This window comes from Vicugna pacos, chromosome 2, assembly GCF_048564905.1.
Source record: "Vicugna pacos chromosome 2, VicPac4, whole genome shotgun sequence".
In the NCBI taxonomy this organism is placed as follows: Eukaryota; Metazoa; Chordata; class Mammalia; order Artiodactyla; family Camelidae; genus Vicugna; species Vicugna pacos.
Genome location: NC_132988.1, coordinates 62,987,928 through 63,001,259, shown reverse-complemented (window position 1 = coordinate 63,001,259; position 13,332 = coordinate 62,987,928). Strand labels below are relative to the sequence as shown.

Below are 13,332 nucleotides of genomic sequence, written 5' to 3'. Positions count from 1 at the left end.
TCCTTCAGAACTGCAACTCCTAATGAGCCCTGCTAAGAAATCTGTGGTGCTTATTTACAAATCTACTACAAAATTACCAAAGTAGGCTTTCATTTCTAATTATAATATACAGAATTAGGAAATATGTCGAAAAGCATGTAGAATTTATTTGCATACAGAAATATATAATCAATCCCATTAAATTAAGTACAAAATTGTAACAAACTTCTTTTAATAATGAAAGGTTTAAAAATAATAGTGCTTCTAGATGAAGCTAATTTTTTTAAGTCCTGATTAATGAGACGTATGGCAAGAAAAATTACTATAATGGTGAATGCTGATTCAGGGTCTTATTTTTATTAAGTAGTTTATAGTGAGGGCTATGACTATTTTTCTATTTATAGTGGCAGCTCTGGTTAATTACCTTGTAACGTATTGTGACATTAATGCACTAGTAAACTATTGAAATTTACACCCTTATTCAGTAGCAAAATCTGTAAATTGAAGAATGTATATAAAGTTATCAGAAGCATAAATTATGTGACCAAATGTCATGTATGATCACATTAGATTTAAAGAACAGAATCTTACAAATTTACACATCAGTGTCACTGAATTTACATACTTCAGCTACTTTGAAATATAGATTTCAACATTTTATTCAAAGTTATTTGGTAGCTTGCTGCTATTCTGTAAGGTTACTAAAATATATAACTATATAATGAGCTAATAACTATAACTGCAATTGTATTAATCACAGACCAGTTTAGAAGGGTCTTTGGGTCAGTGCATGTAGAGGAACAATGTGAGAACTACAAGTTAACAAGACAATCATTCTAACATAGAGAGCACAATTGGAGGCAAATATCAAGCACGGATCATTGTTGGATTCTAGTGACTCATTTTTCACAGGTCAATACCATGACTACTTTTACTAAGATGGTATTTTAAAGCGAAGCTCTTGATAATGCCTACCTACCTACTAACTCTTTAGGGTCTAGTTTTATGTTAGGTATTTGCCAGGAACCTGACACTAACTATTTCACTTAATCATCCCTATAAACATGCCAGGGTGACATTATCCTTGTTTTACAGGTGACAGACAGAAGCTGCTTCAGGTCATGCAGGGCTGCCTGACTGCCTGGCAGGTCTTCCTTCCCATATGCCACAGCAGCAAACCCGCAAGTACATAGTAACAGCCACATTTTATCTAGGGCCTACCAGATGCCAGACTCTATATTACCCCTAATCCTCACAAAGACACTGTGGAGTTCTTATTTCTGATCTTCTGTGTAGTAGTTAAGGAAACTAAAGATAAGAAAGGTCTAGAACTCCCCAGTTTAAGTTTATCGGCTCTAAAGCCCTTCATTTTACCACTCAGTGTTTGTCTTATTTCATTCTAAATTTACTTTACTCTTTGTCTGCCTAGTTATGGTTGGTTGAAATGGCCCAAATTCCTCTCCTTCCTGTATCCATGGTCCTCTGGATTGTGGTTCCTCCATCAAGAGATGGAGTCTATTTCTTAAGTCTGGAGTTGGCTATGTGATTGGCTTTGGCTAATGGGACACAGCAAACAAGACACAGGCAGAATCTTGAACAATATTTGAACTTTGGGATGTTCCTATTTACTGGTAGGAATCCTGTCACAATGGGAATGAGCAGGGGCTAGTGGGCTGGAAGGTGACAGCCATATGGCCATCACCCCAGATGACATCAAGGTGACTACCAACCAAACATGTAAGTGAGTTTTCTCCCCTGAAAAATCCATCAGCCTGCTTAACTACTAAACATCCAACCTCAGTCAAGTCACCACAGATATAATTCAATGAATTCTGAGAACTATAAAAATGTTTCTTGTTTTAAGCCACTGACTTTTAGAGTAGATTACTACACTATCCTATCCATGATTGTACAGTACTCTTTTCAAATCATACTGGGATCACGTGAAGAATTAAATTAAAGCCATCAATTTGCATAAACCTTTGACAGGAACAACATTCTACTAAGCATTAACATGTCTAAAACAAGGCATCCATTTAAAATTCATCTATTCCTCATGATGAGGAATTATGTCATAAGCATCCAAGCAGTTAATCAATATAGAAATCTTAGAAGCATTTCTGCTCTTTCCCCTGTATCTGTTCAGTCAATGCCACATCTCTTCAAAATATTTCTCAGGCCCTGACATTGCCGCCAACACAGTTCTAACTAATTTCCCACTCTTCTTTTACCTGGATTACTGAAACAGCTTCCCTCTGCCAATCTCTCATCATCTACACTGACTTCAGAGGTATTTTTCTCATATCAAGAACTGATAATGTTATGATGTAACATTCTACTAACTTGGGAAAATTTTTTTAAAAATTAAAAATATTTCATGATTTTTTCTGAGGATAAAATACAAACTCCTTGGCATGTGATACAGAATCTTCCACAATCTGCCTCATTACATCTTTCCAGTCTCTTCCTCTAGAACTACGCCCATTTTACTGTGCACCCAGCACATTCCCTGAAAAATACCACAACCTTCATATAACCATAGTTTTTTCTGCTTCCTCTTCGTGAGATTCTCTAATTGTCCCTGCTGTTTTCTTCTTGAAAAATGAGGATGCATCCTTCAGAATCTAGGCTGTCACCTTCACTTTCAGTCACTTAGACAGAAATCATTGTGAGTTCCTATTATGGGCCAAGCACAGACCAGTGGCTGGAGGAGAAATAATAATTATAGTCCTCTTTGCCCTCAAGGACATTACAGAAGAGAAAAGGAAACAAGCACACTAAAAAATAAAATGCAATGTTTTAGGTGTAATCACTGAGGCAAGCACCGGAGATATTTGGAGGACAGAAGCGTGCACTTAGCTCCTGTCTAGCACACAGTGTAGGAAGGCTTAACGGAGGAACTGAAGATAAGCAGAGCATTGAAACACTGGTAGAAACTTATTGGGTAGAAAAGGTAAGAGACTCCTAGAAGAGGAAATAGCACGTACAGAAAACATGCTCATGGAAGTCAGATATAAAAGCTTTTAAAGAAAATATACTGTATTACTTTAAACCAAAAAATTAACTAAATTTAATTAAATTTAAATTTGGATATTTGGTATTTATAAAATCAAAAGTCGTGTCTACTTTACATCACTCTGAACATTACAAAACATTTAAAAAATCACTAATTATTTTTTAAAGCAGAAAGATACATTCTATATTTAGATTATGAGATAATAAATGTTACTTTTAACTCCTATTTTGTATGACTGGCTATTTTTAAAAATCTTTACACAGATGGCATCAATTTAAATATATAACTTTAATCTATATATTTTAAAGCTAAATTATCATATCAATACTAAAATGACTTTTAAATAGAATAACAATATAACATAAAATATCACTCTGCAAGGAAATTGTCAGTGTGACTCAGATTAAGATATTTCAATTTGTTTTAAAAAATAAAATAAAAGGATAGTAGTAGAAGACAGTTCCAAAAAAAAGGAATGATTATCTGGTCATCTCTAAATCTAGGCTGATTTTCAACTAGTCTTCCACCGTGGATCCCTATTTCTTCTGTTGGTTTACCAACATTTCTCAGAACAACATTTCCCATCTTAGTCTATAAAGAAGACTTACTCTTTCTGTTATCATATTCCTGACATACCATTTTCCTCCTGTTTTGTAAACAGGCAGTGCACTGTAAAATACACATTTATCAAGGCCTTCATCAAGGAATGAATAGAGTTTCTTTTCCTTTAAATAAAAAAAGAAAACAGCAACTCACCTCTAACAGGGGGTCTCTCTAGCTCAGAGTCAAGGTGAATTGGTGGAGAGATGTACGATACCTGTCCATGATGTGCCTGCCCTGTGGACCCAAAAATAAATGTTAAGAAGACATTATGTCTTTTACTTTTTTTTATGATGTCACATCATCTCTCTCCACGCTGAATTAATAGCCATTACAGAGTGCAGGCAGATCTATCCAAACATAGAATCATTGTGTGCCATCTAAACATCAACCAATTAAATCAGTCCTCAAACCATCTAGTTTTGTTGTTGCTGTTGTTAAATCTCAAATTTATTGTAGAGTGAAACTTTAAGAAATACAATAAAAATGACTGACAAGAAAAATGACGTGGAAAAATTAAAAACAAAGACATGCCAAATACAAAACCTTGGTTTCATTGTCAGATTAAACAGCAATTAAGTACTCAATCAATTTACTTTAAGTGTTTGTAAACATTCTTCCTTTCTGCCTTTACTTCACAGCAGATCAGTAATAAAGAATCTGCAGACTGTCCTCTACGTCAGATTACACTATGAATAGCACTTATTTAGACAACTTTACGATCCTAGTGAATTTACACTTTATTTTTATGATTTAGTTTGCTTTTTAAGTATTTTTTACTTGTATTTGAAAAGAAAACTACTCCTATTGCTGATTATATTTGATGAAAAAATAGTAACTAACCACAATGTAAAACACAGGTAGATGGATTCATTCTCTGTTTTTTGCAAAGCACTTTGCCAGCTCACATACATATCTGCAATAATACACTTTCTGTCTTATGAGTTAAAAAAGTGTTAAAGTTGATTTGAAGGCCAAAATGCTGACTGAAAAAAAAAAGCCAGCTTAAAAACAGATTTTCTAATGCTCAAAGTAGCTATATAGTTTGTATACCTATGATCCAGCAAGCAATTAGGATTTTGAGGCAAGAAAGCATAACTAGAGTTCAATTTCTAAACCTACTTTATATAAAAAGGTTTGGGTACAAGTAGAAAACCCACTACCTTCTTTCTACAATGGGAATATGCAGTTATACTTTATATATTTACTATAGCAATTTACAGGGGTGTTAATCTCTTTTCCTAAACAAGGAAAGTTAATGACACATAGATTATGATAACAGTTAGAGTAACCTTCCCGTTTCAAGTAATATTCGACTTGTAATAAACTCTGCTGATTCCTCTTATGAGGCACATTTCAAATAATTAATATGGCTCCCTGTTGATAGTAGCTGCTGTTGCTCCTAGCATTTTTCTAGCTAACAGCAGATACAGTGGAGAGGCTGTAATATACAGAGCCCCTCATAATGGTAACTAAGAATATTGTGCATTCACTGGCCATGTTTCAGTGGAATACTAAAAGCACCATTATGAAAGAGGTAAGACGGTGACTATGCATTGTTAGCAGTCCATGTGTAATATAGCTTATTAAAAACTTCAGATTATCTTAATTGCAAAAACATCTGATGTTTACCTATGTTGCAAACTTGGTTGCAAATGCATTTTTATTTTTAAGGTCCAGTGTCACCGCATTGCAAATGAATTGGTTTGAAACTTTATCAATCATGTAAAATGAAAATAAGAATCTTTCACTCTATACTGGTTGAAAAGAACCTCAGCATATAAAACAATATTGATTTCATGTCTAATCAAGGAACATGGCTTTCACCATATAATAACCACTATGCATTCAAACATACATCATCTCCTTTTATGCAGCCAATATCACTATAATAATTTAAAGGCAGGTACTATGCTAGTCTACATATTTTAAAATCAAAGAAACAAGCAGAGCTTATGTAACTAACATGCAGCTAGTACATAGCAAGGCTAGCATTTGATTCCAAATTTGAAGTGCTTTCATCTGTCATAATATTTGTCTCAAAGAAGGTACACTAAACTTGGAAATAATGTGTATAGATTTAGTGATTAAACTCTGACAAGCAACTGCTTTTAGAACTGTCACCCCGACATTCAGAATGAAGTAAACAGTCCCTTTAAAATGCCACACGTGTTTCTTTTCTCAGGATAAGCATGTAACTTCAAGAGTGTTCAACACAGATACTGTAGGCAGCACAGGACCAGTGTGCAGTCCCTTGAGGGGAATGGGGATATCAAAGAGCCAGTGGAATGGGGTGGGGAGGATTGGTAGTCACGTCCTGAACTTGGTGTGCCATCATTTCCATTCTCTCTCCAAGGAGAAATCCACCAAACTGCAGGAAGAGGTATGGCAGGGAAAGTCACGGTGGTAGAAACTGACTTGGATTCTAAGTCTTAGAGAAAGGTGAGAAATGCAGTAATGGATTTCAATTTGGTGACTGAAATTTCTAACCTACAGAATAAAAACTAGGAATTATGGAGAATGTTGTTGATTGATTACATCAATCCAATCCTTAAAGATTTCTGTTTTACTTTAGATCAGTGGTATGCACACATTTATCTCCACAGAAATGCATAAAGGGTAATAAAACCTACTTTAATAGGCACTATTTCTAACTAAGGCTAACTAACAAATAGATAAATATGAGGCAATAATTCTCAGAGCAGTAACTGCTCTTTATCAGGTTGGGCATATGGGAATATGGGGAAAGGTCTGCATAGTTTGAAAAAATATTCAGTGTCTCTCAAAGTTCCACCTTCTCCCCTTTAAGAATGACTGAAAAAGGAGTTTGGCCAAGATGGTGGAGTGGGAAGACCCTAAACTCAGTTCCTCCCATGGGCATACCAAAATTACAACTACTTACAGAGCAAACTATTGACAGCCAAGACCGGGACCCAGCAGGAAAAATCTTCCACAACTCAAAATATAAAAAAGGAACCACAACGAGACCAGTAGAAGGGGTGGAGTTCTGGTCTATAGTCAAGACCCGTACCCCTGGGGGATGACCCACACGGGGGAGGATAATTACAACTGCAGAGGTTCTCCCCAGGGAGTGAGGGGCCTGAGCCCCCATTCAGGCTCCCCAACCTGTACCGGGAAGACACACCTCCAGCATGTTTGACTTTGAAGGCCAAAAGGAGCTTACTGTAGAGAGAGCAAGAGGGCTGTGGGAAATAGAGACTCCACTTCTAATGGGCATACAAGATCTCACATGTTCCAGGACCCAGGGCAGAAGGAGTAATTTGAAAGGAGCGTGGGTCAGACCCATCAGTTGACCTTGGAAAGCCTGCAGAAGTGGCTGGAGGCACCTGAAGCTCACCTTGGAGACACAGACATTGGTGGCAGCCATTTTTAGGAGCTTGTTCTACTATGTGGACACTGGTGTTGGTAAGTGCCATTTTGGAACCTTCCCTCCAGCCTATTAGTACTGAAACCTGGTCCCGCCCACCAACCTGTAGGCATCAGTACTGGAAGGCATCAGACAAGCAACCAACTGGGTGGGTACACAGCCCCACCTAGCAGCACACAGACAGCAAATAAAGAAAGAACATTATGAATAACTGCAAAATAATAGTAATAATAAACTCCAGTTAAAACCATAAATAACTTCCATAAACATTTCTCTTAAACTTTATGGTGAATAATCTTCAACAATAAAAAATATAATCAGTTCAAAAAGAGCATAGGGAGGTAAAAAGCATCAAAAACACATATTTTTAAAATTTGGGCACATTTTCCACCATGATTGTCTTCTACTAGTCTTGCCTGGTCCTTGTAACTGCAGCTTTATGTATCTAAATATGTGATGTGCTGTATTTATTTTTGCCCTTACTTTTTCAAATTAAAAAGATACATATCTGCTTATTTTTCCTTCTGAATTTTATTGCATTCTTTTCTAAATTTTAAAGCAAAACAGTCATATTGAGATGTTATTAGAACTACATTACTTCTATAATTTTCAGAATAAACATTTAATATAGTTTGTCTTCATATATTTTAAATGAATTGCCTTTTGTTTGAATTGCCTTTCAGTAAATAGGAAAAATAACTGTTTTTTGAAGTTTTCTATATTTTGGTTGTAAGGATATTTCATTGTTTAAGTATTCTGTTTTCCCCATTTTGAATGAAATTTATGAACTTGCTTGATATCTGTCATTAAACTTTTTTGATTGTTATTGTTGTAATTATTAGTTATTGACTCTGACTTTCCTACCTCTTTAGAGTTAGATATACTGAAAATAACACTTTAGTTATATTCTGTGATCTTTGTTTCTTGTAAGAAATATATCCCCAGTTTAAAATTCATCTATATACTCTTGTTCTTAATTATTTTGTGTTGCAGAATTTAAATTTTAAAGAATTAATTTATAGGATATGCATTTTAGGTGCCACTAAAATTTCCTGGTGCTACTGTTCACCTGTCATTTTACCTTTAATTTCCTACAAACTAATTACCAAAGAAATAAGCACTTTTTACTGATAGATTTCAAAAATAATTACAAAGAATTAAAAAGGGGGAGAAAAAAGTTTCTTGGTTTACTGCTTAGGAGTCTAGAAGAATAATGGCAATGTGGGAAGCTTATGAGTTAGATTTTATTCAAATTTTAGTCTAGGTGAATGATACATTTGCACAAAGATGTCACTGTATGTATTTATATATGCACATATATCTACATACATATGTTTACATGTATGCATTTATGTGAAATATCTATACTGATATGTAATTTGCTTATCATACAATTTACCCATTTCAAGTATACAATTCAGCATTTTTAGTATATTTACAGATTTGTGCAACTTCTACCACAATCAACTTGAAACCATTAGAAACTGGAAGCCTGTTTATGAGCAGTCTCTCCCCATTTCATTCCAACTCCTGTTCTAGGCAACTATTCATCTGCTTTTCATCTCTATAGATTTACCTGTTTGGTAAATTTCAGGTAAATAAAAAACAAACATAGTCTTTTGTGCTCAACTTCCTTTATTCAATTTAATTTTTTCAGGTAGTACAAATCAGTACTTCATTCTTTTATGTTGCAAAATAATATTCCATTAAAAATACCATATTTTTATATCATTCATCAATTGATGGATTTTGAGGGTCATTTCCACTTTTTGACTATTATGAATAATGCTGCTATGAACCTTCCTATACAAGTTCTTGTGCAGACATAAGTTACATTTTTCTTGAATATATATACCTAAAAGTGGAATTGCTGGGTCATATAGTAAACACTATGTAAAATTTTGAGAAACTGCCAGTCTGATTTCCAAAGAAGCTGTACCGTTTTATTTTTCATTAGGAGTGTATGAGGGCTTCATAAAGACTTTTTTTAAAATTTTTTTTTGCTTGTTTGCTTTGTTTTTAGATGATGGTGTAGTTAAATCAGGATTGATGAGATTTTGAAATAATTAAGGTAACTGTGAAAATCTGGGAAGGGAACAATCTCCTCAAGTGAACATAGAAAGATAAAGCAGAGGGTTTGGGTCAGGAGTTATATAGTTCATCCACATCAAGAAAGTAGGAGAAAAATGATCTAGGCTAAAAAACAAAAACAAAGGAAGAGCAGCTCACATTCTGAAGGGGAAATGTGTTAGGTATGCCAAAGAGGCAGAATTTTTAAGAGTTCTTGCCATTAGAATCCAGCATTATTGCAAAACCCAAAGGCCATTATAGATTTTGGAAAAGCCATTATTTTTCTATCTTCAATCTCTTTTTGAACTTTTATTTAATTTCTATTTCACTGAGGAATCCTGTGCAATTTCTACTAAAGTTCAAATATAGCAAAGGCTTGATCAGCATAAGGTACAGGAAAAGGCCTTTTTTTTTTTTCTCTTTCTACTGTCAATACTTTACTTGTACATCATAGCACAGAAATTAGAACCACAGAATTTGGAGAGAGAAAGATATTTGTTAGCTTATAGTCCAAAACCTACATTTTAGAAAAAGGAACCTAAAATCTTGAGAAATTGGTGACTTTCCAAAGTCAAATCAAGGTGGTGTTTGTCAAGAGTGACGTCTGAGGACAGTAAGAAAGGGCATGCAGCTAGCCTGCAGAAAACTGCCCTTGACCCTCTCTTACCTCTGAAGCCTTACCTAGCAAGCCGCTGTTTTCAAGGTGTGTGGGGCATGACTTTTCAAGTGTGCTGAGAAATTAAAAGAGTTGAAAACTATTTATTTATAAAAACATGTACTTTCTCCCCATTGGGCCATGTCTAGAAAGCTTAGCATAACAGGTAAGATCATGCTTGGAAAACAGGACTGCCTGTGCTGGTATTTGAACTCTGCCACATTTCTGCAATAGAACTATTTAGGCATGTAAGTTATTAGCTAGCAAGTATGAAGCTGTTTAATTTCTATGTGCAACTGGTATACAGTAGAGTACTTAATTTTTAGCTATTATTAGTAATTCATTCTTTCATTCATCAACCAACATTTCTTGAGTGCCTACTACATGACAGGTGCCTTTTTAGGTTGTTGGCATACACCACACAAGAAAATAAATGATAACCCGCACTCTTAAGTAGGGGAAGGCAGACAGTAAGCAATTAACACAATAAATGCATCAATAATATTATACACGTAAAATGCTGAGGGCATTGGAAACAAATTAGAACAGGTTAAAGGGTATTTGAGGTGGGAGCGGGGGGCAGGTTGAAATTTTAAATAGAGTGAAGCAGGGAAGGCCTAATTTAATTTCCATGAATAGCATCTGAAGGGTTCAAGAGAAGGCAAGAGATAGTATCAGACTTCTATGAGAAACTGTAAAAAGATAAAAGTATAAATAAGAGCCCAAATCTAATTCTAGTAATTAAGAATGAAAGAATGAAATGTGCTGGTATCAGATGCTTTTTCCTAATACATTTATTTCAAATTTACACATAGTCATAGACCTATTGATAATGTCACCAATGACCAATGAGTAAAAAAAGGCATAAATAAAATACAGTGATATATAATTGGGAAAATGAACACAACTTTGCTCCTAAAGTAAAAATACATTTTACTACCATAAAGTCCCCACTGGTTTCTCCAGTTATACCATACTTCTACTCAAATTTTCCTCACTTCCTATATAGTGCTGTAAACAACTTTAATAGTTTATGGCTCTCTAGGCAGATTTTATGCCTTGTTTTTTGTTTGTTTGCTTTAAACTTTCAACTTCTGATCTTGATTACTTCCTCTAGAGATATGACATCTCCCCTTTGTTAAAAACAATAAATAGATCTCATATTTTTGCTTGTCGGATTTTTAGTATCATCATTTTCCTTTTACAAGCTTTAGAATGATAGCAAGTTACATCTCTGTATCTCTCTGCCCTTCTACAATAATGATTCCATGTGGAATATGGGAACATATACTAATTACATTTAAGAATGGCATATGGAATTTTTCTAAGCTTTTCTAATACTCTGAAAGCAGCTATGCCTCCTCATAAAAAGTTTAATTTTTTGCTTGGAAATAATCTCAGCTACCTATAAAAAAAATACCAGAGGTCAACATGTTGTTTTGTGCTGATGAAAAACTGGGTGTGCCTACCCTTACAACAGCTTGCTTTTTTGTCTTCAAACCCTAGTCTAACTATAACCATCTGACATTTAAAAAGTAAGCTTTCAGGTGAAGATATAAACACCAATCAAAAGTAATCATCAAAGAAAAGAGTTATAAAATTGCCAATTTAATACCTACCTTTTCACTCTGGTTTCCTTTTCTCACTTCATCTTATTATTCATCCTTATTTTCAGTGACTTTAGTAAAATATGAAGTAACAGAAAAACAACTACATGCTTGACTTATTGAGTATATGAAGTCACTGATGGAGGCACAAAGGTCACGGATGGTCTTCTCCCCAGTGGATATTACTTGCCATACAGAAAATGGATGGAGTAATTTGAAGCAAAGGTAACTTTCTTGAGTTTTGTGTGTGTGTGTGTGTGTGTGTGTGTGTGTGTGTATTTCATTCAGCAATTATTTCTTCAGTACCCACTCCCACTCTGTGGCCAGTATTACCAATACCACATGAGCAAGATAATATAATGCTCCAATGAGAGACTCAGCCTAGATGCAGGGTTCAGCAATTACAGTGAAGTATGATATGCACCTTGATAGAGGTGACAGAAAAGAGAGCAACAGCAGCATCTAGCTGAGGTAAGTGAAGAGAGGGGAGAGCAGGACCCGGGAGAACAGAGACTGAGGGACCAGCAGGTGGTCGTCCAGTGAAAGTGTGGTGGGCATGGGGCAGCAGAAGGGAGGATATGAAGGAAGCCCGCAGATCAGATGAGTGAGAGGAATAGGGAGCAGGGAGTCACAAAGCAGGGTGGGCAGCAAAGATGATAAGAAATAATAAAACATTTCAAAAATGTACAAAAGAGAAAGGATAAAGAATACATGTAAAGGGGAGCAGAATATGCCACCCCCAAATATGCCACTTTGGCATATTGATTATTTTATATTAAAGTTACCTGAGAAACAGCTGGCGCAAAGAAGACACTGACCCTTCTTTGTCCCGCTGAAAGCAGGAAATAAATCTCCCAGGTGAAGGAGGGTAGAAAGCATCACTATCCCAGAGACAGAGAATTTCAAGGCTGAGGAAGCTGCATAAACAGACCTTGTTACTTTTTCACTAGTTTACTACCCCAAGCCCAAACCCTTTTGTCTTACAATTCTTCACAAATGTATTGCTTCTTTGTCTAAGAGGTATAAAGGCTTCCTGCTTCGGTCACTTCTTTAAGTCTTATATTTTTACAGGGCTCCAGTACACATGAAATCAAATTTGTTTTTCTCCTGTTCATCTTTCTCAAGTCAATTTAATTATTAGTCCAAAGAGCCTAGAAGGAAAGAAGGGAAAAGTTTTCTGCCTCTACACATGCCCATCACCCCAGCTTCCACAACGGTCAATGTAGGGCTATATTGCTTCATCCTTCTCTGCCCATGCCTCTTCCCCCGTCGCAGAATATGGTGAAGTGAATCTCAAACACCATATACTTTCCTCTGTAAATTATATGAGTATATATCTATAAAATATGAGTTCTTTAAAACACAATAACATTATGATACCTAAAAATTAAGAAGATACATTGTGAAATGAATTTAATGTAAGATTCAATGAAGCAATTGTCAGGAAGAAATCAATCTAAAACAAGTGAAACCTTTCAATCACACTGGCCTTAGTGCTGAAATTGTATTGGACTGAGGAATGTTTTATACTGATGATGAATTTCAGGTGCTCACAGATATACAGGAGAATCTATTTTATAAAACCATACAAATGGTTTTCTTTCTTTCACAAGCTTAAGAAATAGACCTGGTAGTTAAAATGACAAACACTGAATTTTGGAAGCATTGCTTCAAAATTATTCCTTGAAGTATCAAAAACCTATTGTAGCAAGCATTACAACAATAAACTAGAAAGAGAATATAAAAAAGAAAAACATATCAGAGCATTTATCTTTCCTATACTTCGAGTTTTTTATAATCCTTCAAAAATAAAGAGGAATGACATTAGAAAACTGAAGATCACATGAATAAAAATGATTATTTTCTAAGAGCCTAATACTAAGAGGCACCATGTGAGGTAAATATTGCTTCCCATTTTAAAAACACAGTAACTAAAGCTTTATAAAGCTAAGTGCATTTTCAAAGGTTACACAACAGTGTGCGTGGGAATCAGGTTCCAAGTCCAGAGACCATGTTC

At 35.2% G+C, this 13,332-nt stretch overlaps 1 protein-coding gene across 9 annotated transcripts in view; it reads right to left on the bottom strand.

Moving 5' to 3' along the window:
• Positions 1 to 13,332, bottom strand: part of ADGRL3 (adhesion G protein-coupled receptor L3) — a 730,953-nt gene that overhangs the window by 211,557 nt on the left and 506,064 nt on the right. For 8 of the 9 annotated variants that reach the window (XM_072940759.1, XM_072940764.1, XM_072940768.1 and 5 more), the window contains one exon: positions 3,752 to 3,832. The exons of the other annotated variant lie outside the window; for it this stretch is intronic. In XM_072940759.1, coding sequence (XP_072796860.1) covers positions 3,752 to 3,832 — 81 coding nt within the window. The remainder of the gene's footprint in view (positions 1 to 3,751; positions 3,833 to 13,332) is intronic. 9 annotated transcript variants of the gene reach the window in all.